The sequence below is a fragment of the Martes martes genome, assembly GCF_963455335.1.
Source record: "Martes martes genome assembly, chromosome: 1".
Taxonomy (NCBI): Eukaryota; Metazoa; Chordata; class Mammalia; order Carnivora; family Mustelidae; genus Martes; species Martes martes.
Window position 1 is genome coordinate 162,867,208 of NC_137888.1, and position 27,162 is coordinate 162,894,369.

Sequence of the window (27,162 nt, forward strand, 5' to 3'; positions counted from 1 at the left end):
CTTGCAGGAGCTTTGCAGGCGCTGCCAGAGGTCCCGGGAGGAAACCCACTCTAATGAGATGTCTAACCTAGTTTTGATGACTCACGTGGTTTGAGGAGCATGTGAAATGCCTTGGAAGGGGGTGGCAGTGCCAGCAGACTGGGCCACTTGTGTGTCACAGAACCCCGGATGCAGGAACTGTTCATTTGACATTTCCCTGTGGGACTGAAGAGCCCCGGGTGCTTGTTCCTGCCCCCAGTCATTGTTGTCGTTGATTAACTGCGTGAAATGAAAGGAGGCTGTCCATGGATGTCCTGTTTCTCCTGAGAGCAGATCCACGCCTGTACTGAGGCACTTCCTCCTACCTTCCCTTGTGTAATTCGGGGTGGCCCATTTTGCAGATGATGCAACTGAGGCCCCAAGGGGAAGTGACATTCCTGAGGTCACTGCTTGCCACGGACAAGTGACAGAGTCAGGCTCCAGCCAAAACCTTTTAAGGTGACGCAGCAGAGGCAAAAGTGGAACGCAGCAAAGGGGATTTGGGGAACAGTGTCTCACAGGGGGTGGTGCCTGTTGGGGAATTCAGACAACAAGGCTGGAGAGGACAAGAGGGCCCCTCCTCTCCACTGACCACGCTGGGGAGGAATTATGTAGAATTCCACCATCGGGGGGTCAGCAGGAACCAACTGACCAAATAAATAGATGAGTCAGTTTCAAAGGACGGATTTCTTGACTATTTATAGTTGTGGCCTGAATCTCAGGTATCCTTGGTCCCCAAGGAGTAAAAGGAGACTTTTCTGATCTGCTGGGCTATCTAGAGGGTGAATAAGCTGATTAAGTCCCGGGGCTGCCCCTGAGGATGGGACAATGCAGGAGGGTCAGGGTGAGAGGAGCTCAGAGGAGGTGGGGGCGGGGAATGTACCCAGGGCTCAGTCCCTTCCCTTCACGAATTCGTTATTAGCCTTCTAATTGCTCTAGGTAGCCTGAATTGAAATGGTTAACATTCTTTTTAGCCTGAGGGGCCAGTATTTAGTAATCCCTGCAGGTATACAAAATGAAATGGGCAGGTCCTTGTACCTCTGCCTCCCAGAGGTGGATTTTTTTGTCCAGCTGTTGCGAAGTCTAGGCTGGCCTGGGATCTGTGATCTGGGCCTGCTGGAGAGACCTGGATTCCGATCCTAGCTGGTTAATGGGCAAAATGACACCCCTGCCTACTGCTGGCCTCAGTTTCCTCCTGTGTTAAGTCAAGTGAAGAGGGGGACTTCCTGGTGTCAAAGGCCAGAGCCAAGAGATGCCCCAGAGCCCAGTGGTTGAGGACCCAGGGCTCTGGAACCCTGCCTCTTCCTGGCTGTGCAACTTTGGTCAAGTCACTCAACCCCTCTGAGCCTCATACGGGGTAAGATTCCTCATCTCACAGGACAGTTGGTAAGGACAGGTAAATACTCGGCACCCAAGTGTCAGGCACCGAGCTGGGCACACACAGTCGCTCAAACCAGGGAGCTCTCCAGAACTGGCTTTGCCATGCTCGCATTTAGAGTGTGTTTTTTTGTTCCGTGAGAGTCTCTGAAAAATGTCATGAAGTCTCATTACTTTTGGACTGATTATAGGAGAAAAGCAAGCAGCTAGAATCAGTGAAAAGTGGTTTAAAATGCAGTAAGAAAAATATTTAGCATGATTAAAAAATTACTACCAGCTAGAATATTATCAAATGCCCAACGGAGTGGCAGGCACATAATGTTAGCTGTAACTATTTTTGTTTCCAGGATGTAAGAACAGTTGGAATTGGAAAAGAAGGTTGCTATGACGATGGTACATGAGGGTCCTTCTCATTCGCTGTCTCTAGGGAGGAGGCCCACTCTCTCCCCTGGGCGTGGGAGGAAGAAACTAGGACTACAGCTGAGGAATGAGCTACTTGTTCTTTGGGGAGATGGATGGGGGATGGTCAGGGAAGGCTTCCTGGAGGAGGTGTCATTTGAGAATGGAGAGAAGCAAGGATGTGCATTCTGGGGGCCTGAAATGGCCTGTAAGAATGCACCAAGCTGTGAAAGCACAGGGTCTCCCAGGCAATGATGTATAGAGACAGTAAGTTCTATGACCAAAGAACCTCCCCTTGTTTTAGTTCTGCTAAAGGACCCTCCTTATTGCTGGCATTTTTCTGGAGTACTCCATCTCTGGGCACGTGGGCTGTGTTGGAAGGGGGCATTGTGACCTCGTGAGCAGATACTCTGAGGCCCATAGCCGGCGTGCTGGGCATCTTTTATACTCTCTAGGGCTTCCGATGTCCCCAATTTCCCAGTGCCTGGGGTAAGTCATGTTTGCATGTCCACCTGTGTTCCATATGCTCACCAAGCCTCCGTCCCCTTACAGAACCTTACTGGGCTGCCTTTCTGTGATTTCAAGATTGGGAGGTCCCCAACAGCTTCAGTTACCTAGGAAACAGTGTCCAGGGAGTCCACTCAGGAGAGAGGGAGCAGAGGGCAAATGTGAGAGCCCTCACTGCTCCGATCCGAGTGGTCCAGCCAGAGGCCTGGTGGGAACAAGGTCTTTACCGAGGGCGTCCAGCTTGGAGTGGGCCATGGCTCCCCTTGCCAAGAACTGTTCACCCCGGCTGCCCACCCCAGACCACCAGTGGGATCCTCTGTTTACCCACTCCCTCCGACCAAATCCTGTCTTGATAGAGCCACTCAGCCCCTGAGCTGACCCGAGGTAGGTTGCCGGGTAAACAGGCAGGGCATTCCCTTGGGGTCAAAGACCTCTGTGGGATTTGGTGCTCTGTGTGGCGTGGGCCTGGGAAGGAGCTCCCCAAATAAATAAGGCATCCAAAACAGTAGGAGCAGGCAGGGGAACTGGAGGCCTAGAACCTGAATTGAAACACTGGAGACCGAAGCTTTGGCACCTAGGCCTCAGTTTACCCACCTGTAAAACGGGCACATGAGATCCGATCACGGTGTCTAATTTTCTGAATTCGTACACATCCACAGAAGAAATTGGGTTGAATACTGGTGTAGCCCACCCTCAGGCTGGCAGACATTTTACCATAACTGCTTTTGTCTTGCCTTTCTGCTAACTGGCAGTTCCCTGAGAGTGGCTCCCTCATGAATCGTGTTTGCCTTCGCGCGCGACCTCTTAGCATGACCCATCTGTGCGCCTGGCCTAGTACTGGGTGGTTTACATGCATCAGCTTGTGTAATCACCCCTGTGCCCTGAGGGGGTGGTGCCGTTATCAGTCACAGTTTAGGGATGGGGAAACAGAGGCACAGTAGGCTGCCCAGAGCCCCACAGCAGGGCCCAACTTGGGTCTTCCTGGAAAGCCCCCCTCCCTCCTCTTTTCAAGCCTCAGCCTGCTTATCTCTAAACTCTGGGCATTAGGGGTTTGGGGCTGATTTGTCATTCATTAATGATGGCCAGTTGAGGGGTCTTGGGCACCCAGGGACCTCCAACTAGGACCTTTGGGGTTTTGAGGCTGCTGGGAGTTGAGGGGTCCCAGAATCTGATTTCCGCGGCTGCAGCCAATCGGGGGGATACCACCAAGCTGCTCCTCCTCCCAGAGGTCGTCTTCACAGCCACGCAAGGAAGCAGGGAGGCTGCTGGGCCACTCTGCTCCAAGTGGCCAGTCGGCACCCCTCCACGGGGACGCTCTGCAGCCCACTTCCCAGCAGTGTTTGTGGCACAAACTTAGCTCTCACTGCCAGGCCCCAGGCCCTGTAACTTCTGCCTCCCCTACTTGGCTGGCACTACTGCCCATGGGGTATGGACACCTAGTCTGGGGCGCTGCAGGCCTTGGTCTAGCTCCCCGACTGGGGGCAGCTGCCTGAGCTGTTCTCCTGACCCCACGCCGAGGCAAGCTAGGGGAGGTGATAGGGCCCGCATCTGTGCCCAGATTCCCCAGGGAGCCACCAGCCCACAGGACCTACATAGTCCCATAGTCAGCAGGTATTCTGGGAGGGTACCCCACTGTGGAAGAGGAGGCTGGATAGAAGGGAAGGGGCAGCTGGGAAGAGGCAGGAGTGTTTGGGCGGTGGGGGGGTGCCGCTGCCCCTTGTCTCAGAACTGGCTGACCTGCATTCGAACAGTGGTCCTTGTTCTGGAGGGGATCTAGAAGGTGCCCAGTAGGGCACCCAAGCTGTAACTGGTCTCGGGGTCCTCATGCTGATAGCTCACGCTTTGTTCAGGTACTGAGTAGTCTGTTAGCTCATTCATCTCTCAGCAATCCTAAGAAGTAGGTGCTACTTCTGTCCTCATTCTGTATTTGAGGAAACTAAGTCACAGACAGGTGTATCTGTGGTGTGTGTTTTCTTCTGCTGGAGAGGTAGCCTTTGTAGAGAGACGTGTGTGTGCACGTGTGTGTGGGAGGGATGGTTATGGGATCCTGTAGGTGTGAGCTATTAAGGTCTGCTGGTCAGTTGGTTGAAACCACAGCCCAAGGAAGACCTGGTGCTGCCTTGGTCAAGCAGTGATCACTGGCAGAGCTGGGGCCTCACCTGGGCCTCCTGGGTCTTTCCTGCTATTGTTTGGGGAGCTGATGCTTTAGGGACAGGTGCCTGCTTCTCCATTTCAGAAGGCCCCACCTGCTACCTCTACTTCAGGGAAAAAATGACTTCCACTGTCATTCCGCCTGTCCCAGGCGATTTGCCCAGTACTTCGTGTCTCTTTGGAGATGCTGCCCAAGGTCTGCTGTGCTGGATTTGCCCCCTGGGTGGGCTGGGGAGTCTCTCATGCGTGTTCCCCCAGGATCACATACCCCACTCAGCTCCCTGCCCCAGGTCATCCATCTGCCAGGCCCAACCTTGATTTCTCAAATTCTTTTTAACTTCAGCCAGCATAGAGGGAGCATTGCCTTGTCCCTGGTTCAGATTCTGTCGCTTGCTCACTGGGTGACTTTGGCCAGGTCCTGTTTCCTCTCTGAGCCTCAGTTTTCTTACCTGTAAAATGGGCTGCTGTAAAGGTGCAGACGGTGTGTGCACACAGCCATTGCCTGCTTGCGTGCCTTATCATCAGGCAGTGATAGTCTCCTTCACTGGTTGGTTTTATTTTTCATGTTGCCAATGATCTCCCAGTTCATTAGCACCACTCTTCCCAGCCTCACCTGATTCTAAGAGTCCCTTGGAGGGTTGGTTTAATAACCTTGAAGATTCAGAGTCAGGAGGTCTGGGACAGGTCCAGGCATCTGGATTTTCAGCCAGAGTCACGGGCAATGGCGATGTTCAGGCAGCTGGGGTCATCCAGCAGCTCAGCTCAGAGACGTCGGCAAGGAATGGTTTCACAGGTTATGGGGACCACTTTACAGGTGAAGAAACTGAGCTTTCCCAGGGAGAACTTTGAACTTTGTCCAGGATTGAAGTCTGAGCAAGAGCCCAGCCCCCAGTGAATGGTGAGGTGACATAGGCCAGAGGCGGCAAGGGGGAAAAATGGGGTGGGCAGGAATGGCTTCTTGGAGGGGTGACACTTGGGCCAGGTTTTAAAGGTGGGTGGGATCCTCTTAAACATAAGGGAACCCACAAATCACAGCACTGAATGGGCTAGTGAGAAAAAACAAGGAGGTCCCGAGACGGGCAAGACCGGAGGGATAGGTAAGGTGGCAGAGATTGGGGCCAGTGACAGTGTCAAAGTATCACGAGCTTTGGATTCCAGGTGAGGAAATAGATGATTCTCCAAGCAGCTGGGAGCCACCGATAGTTCTTGAGGGGAAGGCGACGTGGTAGGCCGTGGGATGGGCTAAAAAGAAGCTTGGCTGAGCTAGGGGGCATGCCTCTGGGGAGTTCCCAGTGGTTGAGGTGGCCTCATTTTGTGTTGCCTCATGGGTGACTGGCCGTAGGAGGCACCATGCTCATTGCAGACATGATCGGGCCACAGGTGGAATTACAGTGGGAGGTGAAGGGAGGTGGAGGCCATCTGGGGGTTGCCCTGGAAGATGGTCTGCATCATGTAGAAATGTCCTTCCCTTGAGCCCACCCCACCCCCGATACGGATTTTAATGCTGAATTTTCATCTAGCCGAGCAGTAGCTGCTGTTAGGCACTGTCTCGTAGCCTGGGAGTTGCCCCTGCGGCCACACCACTATCCGCCAACCCGACGGGTCCAGCCAGGTTGGGAATAAGCTTTGCCTTCAGCCTCTGGCACCCACTGTGTTCCACTGGGTCGGGGATGCTAGGAGCCTCCCTGCCCTCCCTCACCTCCTTCCAACCTCACTTTTCCCTCTGAAATGAGTTTTCTTTAGCTCCAATGGCCCAGTTGTGAAAGAGGCTGGTGGCTCTTGTTCATTGGCTATGGGTCCGGGACCTCAGTTTGCTCATCTGGAAAGTGGGCTTGCATGTGCAAGTACCCTAAGGCCCCCGTTTTTGTGCCTTGCCAGTACCCTAAGGCCCCCGTTTTCGTGCCTTGCGGTTTTTATGCAGGATCCACAAGAAGCCTCCAGTGGATCCACAAGGAGCCTACCATAGGACTTGGCAAACCTTAAGAAAACCAAGGAAAATTCACTCAAAGTCAGTTTGGGAACATGCTTGGGGAACATGTTGTTTAATGAAAAGTGATTTCCTGAAGATTGAGCACTCGTCTATCAAAAGAGGGCAAAGCAGGGCGCCTGGGTGGCCAGTGGGTTAAGCGTCTGCCTTCAGCTCAGGTCATGATCTCAGGGTCCTGAGATCGAGTTCCGCATTGGGCTCTCTGCTTGGCGGAGAGCCTGCTTCCCCCACCCCCCTCTCTGCCTGCCTCTCTGCCTACTTGTGATCTCTGTGTGTGTGTGTGTGTCAAATTAAAAAAAAAAAAAAAGGGCAAAGCTTTGTACAGATTTGACCGTTTCAGGGGAACTGTGCTCAGATGTGGGGGACACATCTCCTCTCCGTCTGGCTCACCCTTAATTCTGTTGGCAGTCCTGCCCGGTCCTTAGGCGTCGTGTGCTGCTGCTGTCCTGTGCTCTCTCCACCGAGCTGAGGAACCTTCGCAGCTCTGAGGTAGTACATATTTACTCCTATGTTGAGTGTGCCCAGGGTTGTGAGCCCTGAAGGTCTGACAAATATTGATAGTGCTGGGCCTTCTACCAGGTGTCAGGAAGCTGGCCCTGGGTGACAGTAAGCAAACAATTACAAGATGGGCTGGTGAGCCTGGGGACAGAGGTGATGTGAACCACAGAGCCCAAGGAAGGCACGGGGGCGTCCTCAGGGCCATTGTCCTGGGGAATCGCTTGAGGATTGCCTATGCATTACTTGGGGAACAGTGTGCCAGGCTAGGGGAACAGAATGAGCCAAGGCATGGAGGTATGAGAAAGCCTGGGGGGGTGTGGTTCCATAGCCCCTGGGGATCTCAGGTGGGCTTTGGGTGGGGGAGGACACCTGAGACTTGACTGCCAGATAAATGGAGGAAATTCCAGGCAACACACCCCTTTGCTCTGAAACAGAGCACTGGCAGCAGACATGACGAGCTGAAGACCACCACTGTCTTGCTAAATCCCAAGCTGCTTTGTTCCACAGGCACCAGACTCCCCTGAGCTAAATTTCTAAGTGGATGTGAAGTATGAGTGCAGCCAGGAAGGAAGAAGGTCCTTCCTCATTGAGTAGAGACATGTTTAAAAGAGGAACCATAACAGGGACCTTGTTTTTTATATACGTTTAATGAGTAAGGAGCCTTCAGACACTGTAGATGGGAGATTGTGCCCATCTTACAGACAGTAACACTGAGGCTGAGAGAGGTGACTTCTCCAGGCCATTTAGCAGAGAGTGCTTTGGCTGTTTCTATGGAGATGTGACTTCCGGCAGAACCCTGGTGACAGAGTTGGAGGTGACTAAATCTGAGTGGGTGTTGGGCCACAGGCGTGCCCTTCGCTGGCCTTGTCACTGAGGGCCTATCTCTCTCCAGTTTCTATAGAGCTAGGGAGGGGCTACCCTGTTTGCTTTTCACATCCAGTGAGAGGAGGGTGGCTTTGGGGTTCTTACAGCTTAAAAGGGGAAGTCTGAGGAAATGGAAACTGAGCTTTTCTTTTTTTTTTTTTTTTTCTCATGTCTCTTTTTTTGTGACCTCCAGAAATAATCCTGGGTTCTACAGAGCCTGCCCCAGGACCATGGTAGACCCTACCCCACCCCCACTTCCGGCCAAACCAGGCTGAGGGCTGGGGTGATGGGGACACGGACGGGAGGAGAGTGACAGGCTGTGGCTGGTGAGTCAGTGCCAGGAGACCGTTGCCTGCTGACTCACTGCCCCGTGCACCAACACAGGCCCCTGAGCACCCCCGTTAGCCATCATGGCGGCCCTGCCCGCTCTCCTTACTTCCTCTCCTTTTGTGAAGCTTTTGGTGTGGTGGCATATGGTGGAAATCTACCACGCAGCACTTGGGTCCTGAGCCCGCTCAAACAGAATCCATGAGGCCGGTCTGTTCTGAACTCTGGCGTCCTCCAGGAGTCCAGATCTAGCCAGGCGGGGGCCCTGCTCCTTAAAGCTCCTCTCCTTCCCCCTTGACCAGATGTATAATTCCTGTCCTCCTCCTGAACTTGTAGAATAATTTCTGTGTTACTTGGACAGAACAAGCCCCTCCCCTCTGTCTTTGGACGTTAGTGCCTTGGGGTGGGAAGGTGACCTCGGATCCCCCTGCAGTGGCCCTGGGCCACCAGGGTAGTAAATGTGTGGTTACCACGGGACGGTTGGGGCCTTTCTTGCCTACTCCCCGAGGTGAGTGAACCCCTGAGGTCCTGTAGCAGCAGACGCTCACCCTGTCGTTCTTCCCAAACCCATGGGCTTCCCCCATGGAGAGATGAGGGACCTGACTCAGTGCACGAGGGTATTTTTTTTCTTTGTGGCACTGGTGTTGTGGCCCTGGTGTTGTGGCCCTTAGCCAAGGGAAGGAGGTCCCGCCACCATCCTTGTTTTTCCCTCTTGATTCAGCCAGTCCTATAGGTAGTCAGCTCATGACGAGGGGGCTGGGTGGCTCTGGGGTGTTGGGGGTAAGGACTCAGTTTCCCCAGCCCCCCACTAACGAGCATGGGTCCTCGAATCCCCTTCCAGGGTGGAAGGGAGAAGTTGGCCAGACAGTCAGGATAAACTGGGGGCTGTAGCCACATGGTGGAGTTCTTATTGAGCACAGAACTCTCCAGGGGCTCCCACTAGCCTCTGGCTAAACCCAGCTTTTAATCCTGGCCTCCTCTCTGCGTCACCCCTTGCCCTGTTTCATTTTGCTCTCTGTCCCATGCTGGCCTTCTCTCCGTTCCTTTACCGGGTCCAATGTGGCCCTTTTGGTACATGGTATTCCCTGCTCTGAGAACAGCATTCCCCCAGATGTTCCCACACAGACCTCAGTTCCAGTGTGGTTGAGAGCACAGACCCTGAAGCCCCTTGCCTGGGCTCAGATCCCAGCTGTGTGACTTTGGGCAAGTGACTTCCCTTCTCTGGGCCTTACTCCTTCATGCAGGCTGCTGAGAAGAATAAATGATTTGCCGCCCCAGGGCCAGGCCTGCCCCCTCCATGAAACCTTACCTCCTCAGAGGGGCCTCACTGACTCCTGGGTCCCTGGCACCTACTTCTCATCCTTCGTTGTCTTCTACATGCTGGTCCTGTCTAGTAAATATTTACCGCCCCTTCTAGAACATCAGCTCCTGGGGGCTCACCTCCATGCCCCCGGTTCCTAGACCAGTTCCTGGCACCTCGTCGGGTAAGCTTCTCGGTAAATGTTTATTCAGTAGTCCCTGCTTGCCAGAGCTACCCTTGCTCTGTTTTCGACCCTGGACATCCGACATGCAAAGGGGCGGTACTAGGCCCGTGTGACCCAGTGGAACCAGAACTAGGCACAGCCTTTTGTCCCCCTAGTCTGTTGCCCTTTCCCCTGACTCAGTGGCCTGCTTGGCCAGTGCCCAGGTCTCCTCTGTGGTGCACATGGTGGGTGCCCTGCTCGCCTTCTCCCCCGGGGGCCACACCCCGCTGTCTTGTCCTCTCTGCTCTGCCCCTCCCCCAGCCCAGCCTGGTGCCTTCTTCCTCCCCACCCCCACGCTATTTGCATGTCCTCTTTTTTTGTTTCATCTGTTGACTGCCTGTGGTTCTCTGGGCTTTGGGTCAGTGCCTGCCACCTCCAAGGAGATAAGAAAAATATTTGGACCCAGTCCCCAAGACCTTTTACCTGTAAATGTTTTTGTGAGAAGAGGATAAAGTGGCAGTACATTGGGCCCACATCCTGCCCGCCACCAGTTTGTCCCAGAGGCCAGTTCTATGCAAAACCTGTTCACTTTCCCCCACCTTTTCCTCTGTAAACCACAGACTGAGGAGTAAGACTCGTTCTGGTAGGTCCCTATCCAGAGGTTACATTCCTTCCAGGGACATGGAGGCAGGAACTGGGTGTAAATCCTGACCTACGGCCTCGTGGCTGTGTGACCTGGGCCAGACCTTCCCCTTCTGTACACTTCAGCATCTTGACCTGTGGAAAGGGAGGCTCTGTGAGGCTTGGGGAGAAGTAGACACTTAGACGGGGTTCAGGGCTGATCATGTGCCAGGTAAGGTGTTAAATGAGGGGTCTCTGAGGGTAGACCTGAGTTTTAGTGGGGTGGGGGGTTTGCAGTTAGATCAGGGAAGGGGAAGGCCTTACCCATAGATGCTGAACCCCAGGTAGATCACAAGCTCTGTCCCCAGAGATGACTTGCTAAAAACAATTCCCCAAACAGATTTCACTTTCACTAGGACCAGAATGTGGTTGCTCATTGTTTGGCTTTGTTCCGGGCAAAACAATGCCAGGCTTCCTGAATGACCTCACTGGGGCGAGCTCTTAGGCCCGTGAGGCCGGGCTGGTCAGCATCTCCCGGCAAGCCTGCCCTGCCCTTTGCTGTGGCCACCTTGGGTGACCTGGGATAATGGTGTGACCAAAGAAGGCACACCATTTGTGTTTGGGCCATGCAGTGTGTTAGAAATTAGAAAACATAGGTAAGGCAATGGGAGCTGAGGAGAGCCGCTGGTGGCTGGAACCTAGGCTCCTGTTTGCCACAGACCCTACTCTTCCCCAAGGCCTCCCGGCTGTACCTGTCTTTCACCTGCCAAGCCCTTAGGGCCATTGAGATTTTCAGACATGAGTGATCCCGAGATACAGAAGGATAAACAAGACGGAAGGTTACAGACCCCAAGATTCAAGCCAATGATTAAATCTTTTGAAGGTGTACCTTTTTATGAAAAAGACAAAAAGCCTTTTTTGGATTCCTTTCTACTTTCTCTTCAAAAACAGCTCCCGCTAAGGCTAAAATACCTCTCTTACCTACGCCTCGTGTTTTTGGTTGGTTGGTTGAGTTTTTTGGCGCTTAAGTATTTATTCTTGTACTCAATTCTAAATGAGCCCTTCCTAGGGCCAGGATGGCCTTCGGCAGACGTTACTAATTGATCCCAGCTCTCCTACTCACTGAGCCTGTCTGTGGCCTGGAGTCTGTGAACACAGGGCTGGAAGGAGCCCCTTTGGATCTATCAGAGAAGTCTGGGAGGCTCTCCCTGGCTGCTGGAGGAAGCCTCTGGTCCAGAGCGCCCTGCATCCCGGCTGTCGATCGATGCCACTTCCTCAGCCTGCCCAGCCCATCCCTAAGGCCCGGGGCCCTGTCCCCTCTGTGTCCCATGGCTCCTCACTTTCCTGTCCATCATCACCTACTTTTCTGATGTGTCCAGTCCAGCAGCTTAAAGCTGACTTAAAAGCACCAGGCCTGATGTCACTCTGTCAGCTTGCTAAATCCAAACCAGCCGAGTGCTTGAGAACGTGGGACTGAGGCTGAAACAGACCTGGGAGCCGTTTGAAACTTCATAGTTCTTTCACTTGCTGTGTGATTCTGGACAAGTGACTTCACCTCTCCAGGCCTCGTCAGCAGAACAGGGATGATAATGTCTCCCAGAGAGGAGGTTAACTAAGAAAATGCTTGCAAAACACTTAGCCCAGTGCTAAATAAACGTGCCTGTAGTCAACGCTTAACCGATGTACCTTGCCTTTTTCTTCCTTTTCAAAGCACTGAGGATATGATGCCTGCCACACAGTATTATAAAATTCCAATGTGGTCAGCTATTTTCTTCAATAATTGCTAATATTTATTAATCACTTCGTATGTATCGGGCCCTGTGCGGGACACTTTATAGGCAGCCCCCTGTTTAATCCCTATGAGGTGAGTTTTAACCAGTGAGGCCCAGAGAGGTGGTTCCTTGCTCCGGGTCACATGGCTGGGTCATGGCCTCAGTGAGCCCAGGCCTCTGGCTCTGGAGTGGACAGAGAAACGAGGAAAGGAGAGGATAAAGACCTGCTCTGGAATGCTTGATTGCATAGAGAACCCAACAGGACAGGGCTGTCCGGGCCTGTGGTTTCCCCAGCTGTAAAGTGGCTGAATCCTCCAGATCTCCTTCGGGGATTCTAGGAGGCACTTGCCTAACCCCCAGAGTTTTACGGAGAAACGCTGTCTAGGGAGGCCCAGAGGTGGATCTCAGAGGCTGACTGTGTGCTGGGTGCTTAATGGGATGGCAGGTATTCTAAAGAGGAAATAGCAGAGTACCTGCCACCTTCTTTTGAAAACCTTGTAGAAGCTCATGAGTGGGTAAGTCAGTGACCATGAGAGATTGAAATCCTCATTCTTTTCCAGAGAGAGCCTTATGGGAAGCCAGTTGTTTTTACTCAAGAAGGTTCGAGTTCTGCAGGGGAGGGTGAGAAGTTCCAGCTTCTGGGCAGCTCCTCCAGGAAAAAGGAGGCAAGGGCTTGGCTAACCACCCCCACCCCCAACTCCGGTCTGGGACTGAGGGGAAGACAGCCACAGCAGGGTCTACAGCTTGGTTCAGAATGCAGCTGGCTGTGGTGTGTGGGCACCTGGGGCCTGAGGGCTTGGGAGGGCGTGGGATGTGGGCAGGGTGCCCAGTCTCTGGCTCTACCCTCCACCTCTGCATCCTTTTCCCTCTGGCCTTAGCATCCCCACCTGCAAATAGTGCAGAGGGCTCCTTCTTTCTAAACTTTGCTCCTGTGCCCCAGGCATTGGGCAGATCATGATGGGAGTTCTGACTTCAGCCTTCCAGGGTCCCTAGCCTCAGGCAGGCCTCCTGCTTCTCTGCCTGAGCGTCAACTTCCTTCATCGGTGAAACAGTGCAAAAAAAAAATCCCTTCCACAAGAAGGCTGCTTGAGGAGTAAATAGAAGACTATTGACAGCTCAGCACAAAGTAAATACCAAAAAATCTGGTGGTTTTAGATCGGGGAGAAGCAAAGGAACATCCGATAGATCCACGGTGTTGCTGGCTCACGTGGCGGGCACCAGGTGGGATCTGTGCCCAGATGTGCCAGAGCTGACCAGGTGACCTGTAGGTTGGTCCTCAGGCACAGCCAGTTCTGGCCATGACCCCTGAAGCAGAGAGACAAGGAGAGAATTTCAGCTGGGCAAGGAGGGAGCCTTTATCCTGGAGCCTCTGTGTCAGAGCTGATTCTAATGCCGATTCTAATCGCTTCTCGCTGTAATAACCAAAGAGGAAGCTCTTAAAATGGGGAATTATGTATCACAGTCACTACAAAATAGCCCTGGGCCTGGCGCCAAGGAAAACAGCTCTTGGCGGCGGCCGACAAGGCAGCGGGCTGCTGGAACGCTTCGGAGGGGAGGGGGGTCTTATTCCTAAGCACTTACTGCACCCTGGGGTGGGGTGACGGGGGGTTCGGGGGGCTCCTTCGTGAGTCCGTGGAGATGGATGGAATTACTCCAGGGAAGTGGTGTCTGAGGTGGGGCCGCGCTGGCAGAGGGGTAGGTGACAGAGCTGAAGGTTCAGGCACATGACCGTTACTGTCACTACCAGTTGTATGACCTCGGGAGTATTGCTGGCCTTCCTGGGCCTTGCTGATCTCACCCTGAGTAGAACTGAGGCCTCGTGCACCCCAAGGTGGGCCCCAGTAATTACAGCAATAACAACAGCAATACAGCAGCTACCATTTTTTTAAATTTTTTAATAAACATATAATGTATTATTAGCCCCAGGGGTATAGGTCTGTGAATCGCCAGGTTTACACACTTCACAGCAACAGCAGCTACCATTTAAGGAGTGCTTGCTGCTTGCCAGATGCTGTTCTAAGTACTTACCATGCATTCCGGGCCTCCACTCAGTCCGTACATCATCCCATGAGGTGGGCATGATTATGCCCAATTTATAGACGGGGACACTAAGGACCAGAGAGGTCGGGTAACTTGCCTGAGGACACCCAGCCAGGAAGTGGCTGTCAGCTTCTAGCCCAGGGCTCACACTCTTATTTCTACAGGAGTCAGGCTGCCACCGGAGGGCCTGGAGCACTGTGTATGGAGCCTAAGGCGTGGGATGAACGGAAGCAGTTCTGTGGAGCCGGTGTCCCAAGGAGAAGGGAGAATGGGGAGATTGGGGGCTAGGTTGCATTGAGGAGTTTGTGTTTCCTTCCAGAGTGGTGGAAGATTGGAGGTGGGGGTGCATTCTGGTCTGATTATGCTCTAGATACTGCCCTCAGCTGCTGTGCTGAGAACAGTTTTGGGGGGGGCGGTGGTACGGTGTAGCAGAGGGGAGACTAGGAGGAGGCTGCTATGGATGCCCAGGCAAGAGCCATCAGGGACCTCTTGATGGTTCCCCTGGTGACACAGAGACACAGGTGGATGCCGGAAATGTACAGGAGGCAAGAGACAGAAGCCAAGGGGCTTTCTGCAGTGGGCTTACACAGGCATGAGGCTGGTCAGACACCCGTGGGATGCCTGCACCTGGATCTGGCCTCATCGAGACATGGGTTAGTCTTGGGTGAGGCCATGGACCATGACCTGGCAGGAGGGAGCCAGAGGCAGGGCTGCTGCCAGCTGTGTGTTCCCCGAGGGCGTGTGGGCTGTATTTGTGGCAGAGATGGATGAGACCGGTGATGTGACAGAAGGACCCATCCCTGGATGCACACCTGGATGTGACACCCCCATAATGCCAGACACGTGACAGACCCCAGTTCTGCCCCATTCGAGTCCTATCCCACATCGCATCCCGGCTTGGCTACAGGCGTTGGGAAGATGGCGTCCTGAGTGGAGAGGGGGCTGGAGGTGTCCCCTCATAGGAAATCAGAGTCCAGAGCAGAGGGTCTCAGGGAACTTGCTAGCCCCATCCCCGGGCTTCTGCAGGGTTTTCCGAGCGCCAGTCAGACTGAGGGCTTTCAGGGTAGCCTCAGGGAAGCAGACCCCAGTTCCTCGTGTCCTAGTGGGGAAGAACTTTCGCCATTCCCAGCTGCCTGTGTTGAGCAGAAGCCGGCCACTTCCCCCCTCCTCCTGGCTGACCTTGTGAAGTGCCTTCTAGCCCCGAGATCCAAGGGGAGCCTGAAAGAGCGGAACCGACCCTCTTGGTGAGGAGGTTCAGGGGTCATTCCCTGAAAAACATCTTCATCAGGAGGGACTTGAGTCGCACATCCTCCAATTATGCTTCCATCCAGCCGGCCCACAATGGGCCGCTCAGATAACCATCGGGGGCTGCACAGATTAATGCTGGAACAATGCTGGCCGCTGGGGCTATTTTTACAGTAGCCCTACGCCTGGCCGAACCCCCACGTCGCCTCGAGGGAGCAGGGCAAAGAAAGGCTGTGCGGATGCCGCCGCCAGTCTGAGCTCCAGGAGACAGAGGAAGGGCTCAGTGAGCGCCCGGCGGCTCCAGGAAGCCTTTTCTTGGTCTGCTCATGGCCAGATAGCGAAACAATCGGGGTCCCCCACCCCGAGCCATAGAGAGGAAGGAGGCGTGGGGGAAATGGGGATTCTGTTGAGCTTTTGTGCGTCTGCTCCTCCGAGCAAGGCCCCCATGGGCCTGGCTGCTGGGGCCAGGCCAGTCCATCCTCCGCAGGCAGCCCCCACTGCTCCCTACCCCAACCGCCACCTCCGCGGGGCAGGGCTCAGAGGCTGACACATTGGAGTTTGTGCTGCTTGTGGACCCCATGCTGGGCACCATCCCCCACCCCCACCCCCCACATTGGTTCTCCTCCTGTGCCGCAGGTTCTGGGCACAGCAGTAGATAAGACAGGTCCTTGTCCCACAGAGCCTCTGTTCTTATCGGGCCTGGGAGACCGTTAACAAGGAAGCAAGGATTCAAACAGAGATGGTTGGGTGGTGCTAAGCCTCTGATAAGGCAGACTCAGATCCCCACTGGAGTTGTCCTGTGCGCCGGGTGGTAAGCTGGCCCGGGTGTGCCCGGGTGATGGGGCCGCCTCTGGTCCAGCTGGTTTCCTGTAAGGAGTGTGAACCCAGGGTGTCCCAATGCCCTTCGCATGTTTTGAGACAACCTAGGAATTTCCGCTTTGCTCTGTTACATCAGTGTCGGCCTGTAGTGTGGGTCATAAAGACAAGTGGGACCCCAGGCTGTTTGGCTACAAGTTGGTCACCTTTGTTTGCAGGCTTTTTATTCTGCAGATAAAGAAGCTGAGGCTCAGATGGGGGTGGGTAGGCCTACTAGCTGCCACTCCCACAGTTCAGCTGTCTCCCATGGCCCTCGCCATGTAGGGGTAAAGCCTCAAAGGCAGCCTCTTCCCCAGGGCTGGGACTCACCGTGCTCAGGGGTGGGCTAAGGGTGATCCTGAACAGCTCTTGGGGGCTGAACCCAACAGGGAGTTAGAGGGTAAGGGAGCCTGGATGGTTACAGGAGTTAGAGCAAGCTCCAGAGAGTGGGTAGAGAGGGATGGACAGACAGATTCGCCCGTATTTTCCCATAAATGTGCAGATGTCAATGGTTAATGAATTGCAAATATATTTCAGAAATACCCATTTTCCATACTTGGATGGAAGCCTCCTTTTCAAATACAGTTCCCATTCCAGCCTGAAACCCCATCCCTTACTCTTTTTATGTTTATCCATTCTTCAGAGGCTCAGAACGAACGCCTCCCGTGGCCAGGCACTGTACTGAGTCTTGAGCGAAATGGGAGCCATCATTTTTTAGGCAAATGTGAGATGCAGAGATGGTATCTGCTCATTGCTGGAAAATTCAGGCAGGCTGTTCTTGGGAAGTTACCTTAGAATTGCCCGGAGTGTGTCATACTTCGTAGAGAAGATGCCGGGTTGGGTGTGGATGTGTCATGCTTCTCTGCCTTCAGGTGTGGAGTGAGGTGTGACATTTGGAGATGACAGGCATTGGGTCCCTGTGCTTCTATTGAGCAGGTGCCTGGGGAATGGAACCTGTCGATTCCTGACTCTTGAGGTCCCTGGTCACCCAGAGGGGTCCGAATCATGTTGTCAGAGCAGTGGACAGACAGGACTCTCGCCACAGGCCTGGGCTGGTCAGAGCCCGCCAGCCCATGGGTGAGAGAAAAGATGCGCCAGAGATGAGCAGGCCGTCCCTTACTGAGCGCACGTTGGCTTCTGTTCTGTCCCCCACAGAAAGCGAGGAGGACATGGCCACCAAGGAGAAGCTGCAGTGTCTGAAGGACTTTCACAAAGACATCCTGAAGCCGTCCCCGGGGAAGAGCCCAGGCACGCGGCCCGAAGATGAGGCTGAGGGGAAGCCGCCTCAGAGGGAGAAGTGGTCCAGCAAGATCGACTTTGTGCTCTCCGTGGCTGGCGGCTTTGTCGGCTTGGGCAACGTCTGGCGTTTCCCGTACCTCTGCTACAAAAATGGTGGAGGTAAGGCTGTACTGGGCAGAGAGAGGCCATCGAGGAGAGGGAAGGGCCAGACTGCGGGGGCCTCTCCGTGCCCTGCTTTCCCAGGCCCCCACCTGGACCTCTGCATGCCCACCCTATCCCACACCACTTAAGAGGCAAGACGTGAGGGCACCTGGGTGGCTCAGTGGGTTAAGCCACTGCCTTCAGCTCAGGTTGTGATCTCAGGGTCCTGGGATCGAATCCCACATCGGGCTCTCTGCTCAGCAGGAAGCCTGCTTCTCCCTCTCTCACTCCCCGTGCTTGTGTTCCCTCTCTCGCTGTGTCTCTTTCTGTCAAATAAATAAAATCTTAAAAAAAAAAAAAAAAAGGCAAGACGTGAGCACGATTGAGAATCAGGTGACATTCTCCTCAAGATCTTACTGTGCAATCTCGGTTAGGTCCCTGATTCTCCCTGACCATCTGGTTGATCCCTTCGGACGAGAGGCAGTGAGGCCAGGACCATGTTTCCCACAGATTCCCCCAGATGCCCCCAGATCCATGTGCCTTTGCTTGGGCTTTTTCTAACTTAATCTGAAGGTGCTTCAAAAGCAAGCTTTGTTCCCCCGCCCCCCACCACCCAGTAAATGGAAAACCAGCATCATTTGCCATGATAGAAAGACACCCAGGAAAAAAAAATACAGTCAAGATATTTTTAGTTCTTTCTTTTTAATTTAAAATTTTCTTCCCTTGGACTGAAATATAATTGACGTGTAACACATGGTATTTGAAGGTGTACAGTGTAACAGGTAGATAGACATGTGTATTGCTGAATGATCACCACAGTTGTTAGTTACCACCCATCACCTCACATACTTCTGACATTTTTTCTTACGATGAGAGCTTGAGGTTTATGCCCATAGCAGCTTTCAGATACGTAATAACAGCGCTATGATCTGTGGTCGCCATGCTGTACGTCATGTCCCCAGAACTTACACCTTGAAGTTTGTCTCTCTTGACCCCCTTTGAAGATGATTGTTAAAAAACGTAAGGACTCTGTCTGGGTGGGTGTTCGGTGAGTTGGCCAGTTTGGGTTTGGGTTTAGTTTTGTTCTGTTTTTTACGCCTGCTGAGGGTTGTGATCTGGAATCCTTTTCCTTTTGGAGGCTTCGGAGTCTGGCAGCACGTGACTGGGCGAGACCTTCTCTCTGGTGCAGGAGAGGGCGCCAAGAGACCCAGGCAGGGAGGAATGGCTCAGCACTCATGATGGCCCCAGTCAGAGGGTCGAACGGCAGCAGGTGGCATGTCGCGGCCGCCCAAGTTAGGAAAACCAGCTTTTGGGAAATTCTGCCTTAGAGCCTGATTTAATTAATTAATTAATTAATTAATTTTAAAAGTTTTTTTTATTTATTAGAGACACAGCGAGAGAGGGAACACAAGCAGGGGGAAGGGGAGAGGGAGAGGGAGAAGCCGACCTCCCGCCAAGCCGGGAGCCGGATATGGGGTTTGACCTGAGATTCCGGGATCGTGACCTAAGCCAAAGGCAGACACTTAATGACTCAGGCACCCCATCCACCCTGATTTCTTAACCTTTCGTAGGTCTCAGGCACCTTTGGGACTCTGATGAGTGCCCTAGACGCTCCCTAGAACAAAGCACATAGCCATAGACCCAAGTTTCAAAGGGTTTATAGATTCGCTGAAGCCATTAGCGGACACTAGGTAGGAACCCTCACCCCAGCCTCCTCCCCCTGGCTCCCACTCTCAGCTGGAGATGCCCCCCTCGTGCTTCTCATCACTGAACCCTTCCTCACTAGTTCTTCTCTTCCTGCCCTGGGTGGGCCTGGGGAAGCAGGTGAAGGCTTCAATGAGGAAGCCATATTTGAGATGGAGGGATGTGGGGAAGGCAGGCAGGTAGTTGGAACAGTATAAGCAAAGGCTCAGAGGCTTAAAAATCACCTGGTGCATCTGAGGGAGGTTGAGAAGGCCCACTGGAAGGGTGATGTCACCTAGACAGATGGGCAAGGCCTGTAGAATTTTCCAACGGGTCCAGGACTTTGTGGCATCCATCCCTCCTGTCCCTCGCTCATTCTCTTGGATCTCATTGGCCGGGAGGGCTTGGGAGTGGCCTCCGTGATAGCCACAACCTGACCTTCACCCCACTCTGCTCTCTCTGCAGGTGCATTTCTTATACCATATTTTATTTTCCTGTTTGGCGGCGGCCTGCCTGTGTTTTTCCTAGAGGTAATCATAGGCCAGTACACCTCTGAAGGCGGCATCACCTGCTGGGAAAAGATCTGCCCCTTGTTCTCTGGTGAGTATGGAACAGAGGTCACTTGGGGCCTGGTGTTCATCCAGCACATTTTTATTGAGCACCTGCTCTTTGGTACATTGGAGCCTCATGCAAGTCCACGTGGCACGTGCCTGACCCAGGGTAGCAGTTAGTACGTTATTTCCCTGATGCTGCTGCCCACAGGAGCTGCTCAGTCTGTCTTGGCTGTTCCCACCTCTCTGTTGGTTTGATGAGCTCGTAGCTGCTCAGCCATGTAGTGCAGAAGAGAAGGGCTCATAATCAGGAGTATGGATGGTTTCAAGCCCCACTTACTCCCCTTGTTTGCTTATTACTTCATAGGGTTGCTCTGAAGACAAAATGACAGAGCTACGTAAAAGTGCTTCGTACATGCTGTAAGCTCCAAACGAATTGGTAGCTTTATTATTACAACATTTAGTCCCGTGCCTGATACCTAGTATGCACCCATAAAATAATCACCGTTACGCTTATAATTGACAAGGATGGGAGGATGTGTGGTTTGTTCATTCATTCGTCTGTATAAATCCATCCATCCATCCAGTACACTTTTTCCCATTAGTCAATGGATAGACCAGCCATCGGTCTTTCCAGCTATACCCATCCACTCATTCATCCATACATTCATCTACCTAACCTTCCAACCAACCACCATCTATACATCCATCAACAAATTGGACATCCATCCATCAATCCAACATCCATCCATTTGGCTGTCTTTTCCAACCAGCCAACCAACCAACCAACCATCCATCTAATCATCTGTGTGCCTGGCCATCCAGTCATTGAGCTATCCTTCCTCTATACATCCTTCCACTCACCCAGCTCATCAGACCATGCATTTTTTCACCCATCCATCCATCCAGTCATCCATTCATCCTACAGATATTCGCTCATCCTTCTGGCCCTTATGGCCCTTCTGGCCCCTTCTAGCCCCAGGCCTAGGGATACTGGGATTGTGTATGTGGCCACAGTGGGTCTGGCCTCCCTCCTGATGCTCCTTTTGCATGCCCACACCCATAGGCATCGGCTATGCCTCCATTGTGATCGTGTCCCTCCTGAACATCTACTACGTCATCATCCTGGCCTGGGCCACTTACTACCTGTTCCAGTCCTTCCAGTCGGAGCTGCCCTGGGCACACTGCAACCACAGCTGGAACACACCCCAGTGTATGGAAGACACTATGCGCAAGAACAAGAGCCTGTGGGTCACGCTGAGCGCCAGCAACTTCACCTCGCCCGTCACCGAGTTCTGGGAGTAAGACCAGCCTCATGGAAGACAGGAGGGAGGATGTGGGTGGGGGGCAGAGAAGACAGCCCACTCCCTCAGCTTCTCCCCAGGAATGTGGTTGTCACTATCTTGGCATGGGTGGTGGGGTGGGGGAAGGAGGGTGCGGATTTGGAGGTAAATCCATGCCTTTGGTCTCAGACAGGCCTGGAACCGAATCCCAGTGCTGCCATTTTACTGGCTGTTTGACCTTCGGCAAGTCACTGCCCCTTTCTGAGCCTCAGTTTCTTTAACTGTCAGATGAGGGGAATGAATCGTTCCTACACCCGTATGCAGGTATATGTACTTCTGTTGCTGCATATTATAGCGTTTTCTTAGTGTATTTTAGAAAAAATACAGTTAACCCATCAAACCTATTACTGCCCAGAGGAAAAATGGGTATACGAAGCTGACGTAGTTACTCAAGTGAAAAGGTGAGTTGATAGAATGAAAAATATGTATCAGTTAGCTTTTGCTGTGTAACAGTAGCCCCCAAACTTGGCTTTCAACCACGACCATTTATTTGGCTCCTGGTTCTGCTGATTGGCAGTTTAGGCTGAGCTCTACTAAGCAGTTCTTTCCATCTTTGCAGGGCTCCCGAGTGGGCCGGGCAACTGTAGGACATCAGGATAACTCTTCTGGGGATTAGCTGGCTGCTGGCTGGAGGGCCAGGGGCAAACTGGTCCATGGGGCCCATCACCCAGCAGGCTAGCCTGGCTTATTCACAGGCAGCTCAGCATTCCACATGCCACAAATGGGGGAGCCTCTGTGCAGGAAAGAGTTCTTTTCAAACCTTTGTTAGCATCATTTTCGCTCATGTCTCATCAGCCAAAGAAAGCCACAGACTAACCCAGATTCAGGAGGTGGGGGGAGAGGCTCTGTCTCTTAGGAGAGGAATGGAGAACTATGGGTCTTTATACAATTGACCATGATGATGTCAGCAGCTGTGGGAGTATAGATGTAGGACAGACATCAGGAAGGCGGAATGTGGAGACCTGAAGTTTGGGTAACTCTTAGCTGACATACGGGGGAGTCCTTCGAACACAGTGCGTAGAGGCAATCGCAAAAGCATTCGTGCTTCACTTTCCTTGCTCTTAATGAGCTGTACTTGGGGTTCAGCACTTGGGTATGGTCCCGATGATCCCAGTGATGAGGTTGAGAGCCGGGGGCAGGAAATAGTATTAAGGATGGGAGGGGAGTGGTCCCTCATCGTCATTTGGGTCAGCTTTGCAGCTCCCAAGGTTCTTCCCACCTCCAAGAACCCGGCCCGGGAATGGACCCACGGGAGAGGGGGTGGCCTGCCGGCTGGTCCTACGCATGCTTGAGGGCCAGGGCTGGGAAGTCGTAGGCAAGCAAGGGTCAAGTGGGGGTACAGTCTAGGGGGTCCCTGACCCTGTCATCGAGCCTGAGGTCAGTGCTCACAAGTCCCTGGGTCTGCTTGAACAGGGGCTTGTTCTTGGTGTGTACATATTTTCCACCCGCAGACAAAGAGCACGTACAAGAACATTCATTACCCTCTCCGCGCCACACCCTCTGGAGAGCTGAGTTTACAGACAAAGAAGTGTGGGCACCTCCTTCTCACTTGAATGGGTCCTGAAACCACAGCCCTGTCTGTCCTAGGTTGTTCCTGGCACGGCCTGATCACCCTCGGCCTGCCCTGCCCAGGACAGTGGCACCCAACCAGCCACTTGGGTCCTTCCTGAGGCCTTACTGCCTCAGGCCTGGGTGGGCTTGCCAGGGCTTGAAACCTTGGGCCCTCACTTCTAGCTTCACAGGGGGCTATTGCCCCTCTGGGCCCTGGTAGCCTCACCTGTGCTTGGGGAGATCCTCGCACTGCCCTCCTGGCCTTGTGGGGCTGCCCTACCTGAACGAGACTGGGCATGGCCAACCCTGAGAAGCTGCTTGAGAAATGTGGGCCATTGTTACTGATTTAGTGCCCTCATAGTGGATCCAACTGCCCTCTAGGGACGTTTGGAATTCAGGTCATCTGACCTTCAGAGGGACTAAGGAGTGGCCCCTTGTAAATGCCCTTGCCCTCCCCTTCTACCCCAGCCATTGCAAATGGGGCTGTCCTGGCTCATCTCTGCTGTCACAGGCCTGAGGGCTCTAGGGAAGGGGCTCCCGTGAACCTCGAGATCCTCAGGCGACACGGGTTTTCTCCATGCCTTCTCACCTACCTATCCCCTATATTCAGCCCTCTTGGGGGTCCTCCAGCTCCTGCCTTCCAGAATCCCCGTTCTGAGCTCCCAGGCTACCATTCCTGGCCTGGATGCCCTGAAGACAGGATTTATCTTTGAAAACATCCTGGGCCTACAGGCAGCTTCCCAGGGCCCACAGGATCCGGATGGGCTTTTCAGCCCACAGAATGCTGGCCGCCTGCCTGCCTCCTACTCCAGCCTTTGGGTCCTAGCCAAGTTTTGTAAGCCCACCTGAACATCCGCAAATAACTTGCCATCTTTCTGGAACCCTGGGGAAGACTGGGGTCCACAGAGTAGGATCCTGGAACGCAGGCTTAGTTGAGGAGACCAGGCCTGTCACCTGCATGAGCAGAGGCTGAGGCCAGTGAGTGGGCCAGGGTCTTGAATGTGGGGCAGCCCTGGGCCAGGCGCTGCAGCTGAGAAGGGCCTGGTCCCTGGCCTTACAGAGCCTGCCCTTCTCTTGCACATGAAAGAGGGAGACGGAAAGAGAACTAACGTGGAATAACTAGTTCCCATGAGCGTTGTGCCTGGGACTGATCCCTCTCAATGGCATTTCATCTTTCCAGGGGCCCTGCAAGTAGGGAAGTACATGGGAATCCTCCCGAACTCCTGCCCACCCCAGATCTCACATCCAGTTCCCAGATGCTCTGGGCTCTCCCTTTCAAGTATACCCAAAGTCTGACTCTTCTCCCCACTTACACTACCCCCCTCACACACACACACCCTCAGCATCACTCCCCCAGGCCACAGCACTGGACTCTCCTCCCCTGCCTTGCCCGTGCAGCTGAATCCAAACATGGCATTTCTCATGTCAGAACCCTCATGGCTTTCCCCATACTATGATCTCACTCAGCCAGAAAGGATTCAGTGAGAGTGTTTCAACACAGTGTGGGCTCACTGGATGATGATTCTTCTTATGAATTCTGTGTCCACATCCACATGGCTGTGTAGCCTGGTGCAGCAAGTTAACTACACCTCTGTGGCCTAGTTTTCCTCATCTGCAAATGTAAGGGTCATAGGAGCTGGGCTTTGAGGTATGAATAGGAGCTCACTAGGCTGAAAAGGAGAGCAAAAAGACATTGTGGGAGGAAGGAACAGCCCACACAGAGGTATGGCATTCTGAACACATGGAAGTGTTTGGGGACTGTAAGTCATGAGTCTGGCCAGAGGATAGGACACATGGGGCCAGGAGAAGGTTTGAGGCCTTGAATGTTAGCCTGGTAAGTTTGAGCTTTGTTCTCCGGAGGGGGAGCCATGGAAGGTAGACAGGAAGGTGAGTGACATGACAATCTGCTTTCTCGCTATTGCTCAAGGAACACACTAGTGGGAGAGAGAATAGGACATACATTAAGCACCAGCAGTATACAGGGCCTCAGAGGGTTCAACCATCAATGGGTCTGGGTTCCCTTTGAGGTGAAACAGCTTACAGGATTTCCCCCCAGAATAGCCACTGGCCCTCTAGTGCCTAGCTCTGGGGTTTCCATTAGGAGAGGCTTGCCAGGACATTATTGACGTGTCATTGACTGGTACCAGCTTAGGCAGCAGAGCAGTGAGGATACTTGCAAAAGGCTGCTCTCTACCTCCCTCAAGCCAGAGCCCAGCCCCAGCTGTTGTTTCTGCCTACTTCTCACCTGTAGTAGACGTGTGAGTCCTTGAGGTGGAACTCCTAGGGAATCAGAATAACAAAGTGCTGTGAAAGCTGAGACTTCCTTACGGCCCCCTGGACAGGGAAGGAATTTGCTGATCATCCCTGCCAGCTGCCCTCCCCACCTCTCATTTTACTAGCTGAGAGAGAGTATGGGTGATGTCCAGGTCCCTTAGAGCAGGGACACTGCCTCTGGCCCCCACACGTCCCCGCTGCATGGCCTCAGGGCAGTCACCTCCTCTCTGAACCTTGAGGTCACAGTCTGGCTCAAGTTAAAGAGTGACATGCTAAGGATAGAGCCTTCAGTCATGGCTTGTTGGGTATGACACTGAGGACCAGAGAGGTTAAGTGACGTGCCCAGGGTTACACAAGCAGGTAGATAGAAGAGGGCTCCCAGCCCTCATCTCCGACATTGGCGTCTGTGTCCCCACCAGCCACAGGTCCACGGTCACAGGTAACACTGTGCCGTGTGTGTGTGACCCACTCTCAGGTCACAGGGGGTCCCCTCTTGGCATGGTCCACCACCCCCCCGCCCCGCGCAACACACACCCCATCTGTAACACTAAAGCACCATTGTCAGCAGGAGCCAGTGAGATGACCTCTTCAGAGCCCTGTGAAAGCCACCGGGGCCACCGGAGATAGTCATTTCACGCTGACTTTATAATTCGACTCAGAGTGGCTCTGATGGAAAACAGAGCTTACGCCCCTGGTTAACCTCATCCTGCGGGTCCCTCCTCTGGGGTCCTCACTCTACCCTAAGGGTCCTGCTTCACCCCAGCCCTGGAAGACAGGCGGGGCCAGATTTGGCCACATGCCCTCCATCAGGCCGGAGCCATGCCTTCCTCCCTGGTTCCTCCCGAGCCCCCCCGGGAGCTCAGCACGTATCATTAGACTTTATTAGAATCAAAGAAATGAGTCATATTTGCAAACAAGCCGTGCTCAGCCAATCTTCCCCTGCAGCTGTCGGAAGGAGGAGGCGGTGGAGAAAGCCTTGTGTGGCCCCATGCTCAGGGCGGACGGGCTCTTTTATAATTGTTGCCTCCGCCAGTCTCCAGGGAAGAGCCAGGGCCAATAAATGGCTGGCCAGCAGTCAAAAGGAAACGATTTGGCCCACTCGGAGGACGTATTTACATCTCTGAGTGCTGGCTGGACGGCAGCGGGGCGGCCGACTCACAACAGACGTCCAGGCGACTCTTTTTTGGATCCCACCCTGGAATGAATCATTACTATTCTTGGACAAGAATGCAGCTCACCTCTGGGTCTCCTCCCTCTGGATGAGCAGTGTCAGGAAGCCTGGGATGCTGGGGGCCCTCGTGAAGGGCAGCATAGGACTAGGCACACGGGTGGCTGGTCCCCAGGTTGGCGTCAGAAAAAGGGATTCAGGCCCAGGGTTGTTTTTTTGTTTTTTTTTGTTTTTTTTTTTAAAGTCTGGGTCATTTCGGTGAATTCCTGAACCTTTCTGAGCCTCAGTTTCCCCATCAACCAAATGGGTATGATTCATTTACTCAGTTAATGTCTGTTGAACTCCTCCTCTGTGCCAGCCACTGTTCTGGATCCAGCAGTGATCAGACACGGGCCCAGCCTCCAATGGAGATGGCATTCCAGTAAGACCAATAATGGACATTAAATGGATGGCCCAAATAAAATTGTAATAGAAAAGCAGTGATAAATAATGAAAAGTAAAGCCAGGGCAGGGGAAGGAGAGTGACTATACGATGGCCAGGAAAGGCTTCCCTGGTGAAGTAACATTGGACAGAGACCTGAAATGACACAGGGAGGTGGTCGTCATGTCATATAACCAGTGACTGACAAACTTTTCAAAGGTCCTGAGGCAGGAATGTGCTCAGTCTCTTCAGAGATCATATCAGAAGACACTGTGGCTGAAGGGGCCATATGGGGGATGAGGTTGGAGATGGGACCAGTATACATGAACTTGTCCCGTTGATACACCTGTGGTCCCAGTGTCATTAATAGGTCTGAATGATAAGAGTATTTGGTCGCCTTATTCAGGGAGGCCAAAAGGGATAGGGCAGGTTAGGAGGACCTCTTAGCCAGGTAGGTAGGAGCCATGGGAGGATGTGGAATGGCGGAGTGGTGTCACCTGACTTGGGTCTGGACAGATTCTCTCTTGATGAGAGCAGACCTGGGGGGAGGGTGACCGTGGAGGCAGGAAGACAAGTGGGGAGGCTACTGAAAAAGCTCTGGGAAGCAGGAGGGTCCATAGAGGAGTGGTGGCAGTGCTGGGGACATGTGGCTGAATTTGGGGTACCA

General features: G+C 53.4%; 1 protein-coding gene across 1 annotated transcript in view; it reads left to right on the forward strand.

The window, feature by feature from the left end:
• The window catches only part of SLC6A6 (solute carrier family 6 member 6), an 80,447-nt gene that overhangs the window by 22,740 nt on the left and 30,545 nt on the right, over positions 1–27,162 (forward strand). The window contains exons 3-5 of the mRNA XM_080828194.1: positions 17,280–17,522; positions 19,653–19,787; positions 20,805–21,039. Coding sequence (XP_080684320.1) covers positions 17,294–17,522; positions 19,653–19,787; positions 20,805–21,039 — 599 coding nt within the window. The 5' untranslated portion in view covers positions 17,280–17,293. The remainder of the gene's footprint in view (positions 1–17,279; positions 17,523–19,652; positions 19,788–20,804; positions 21,040–27,162) is intronic.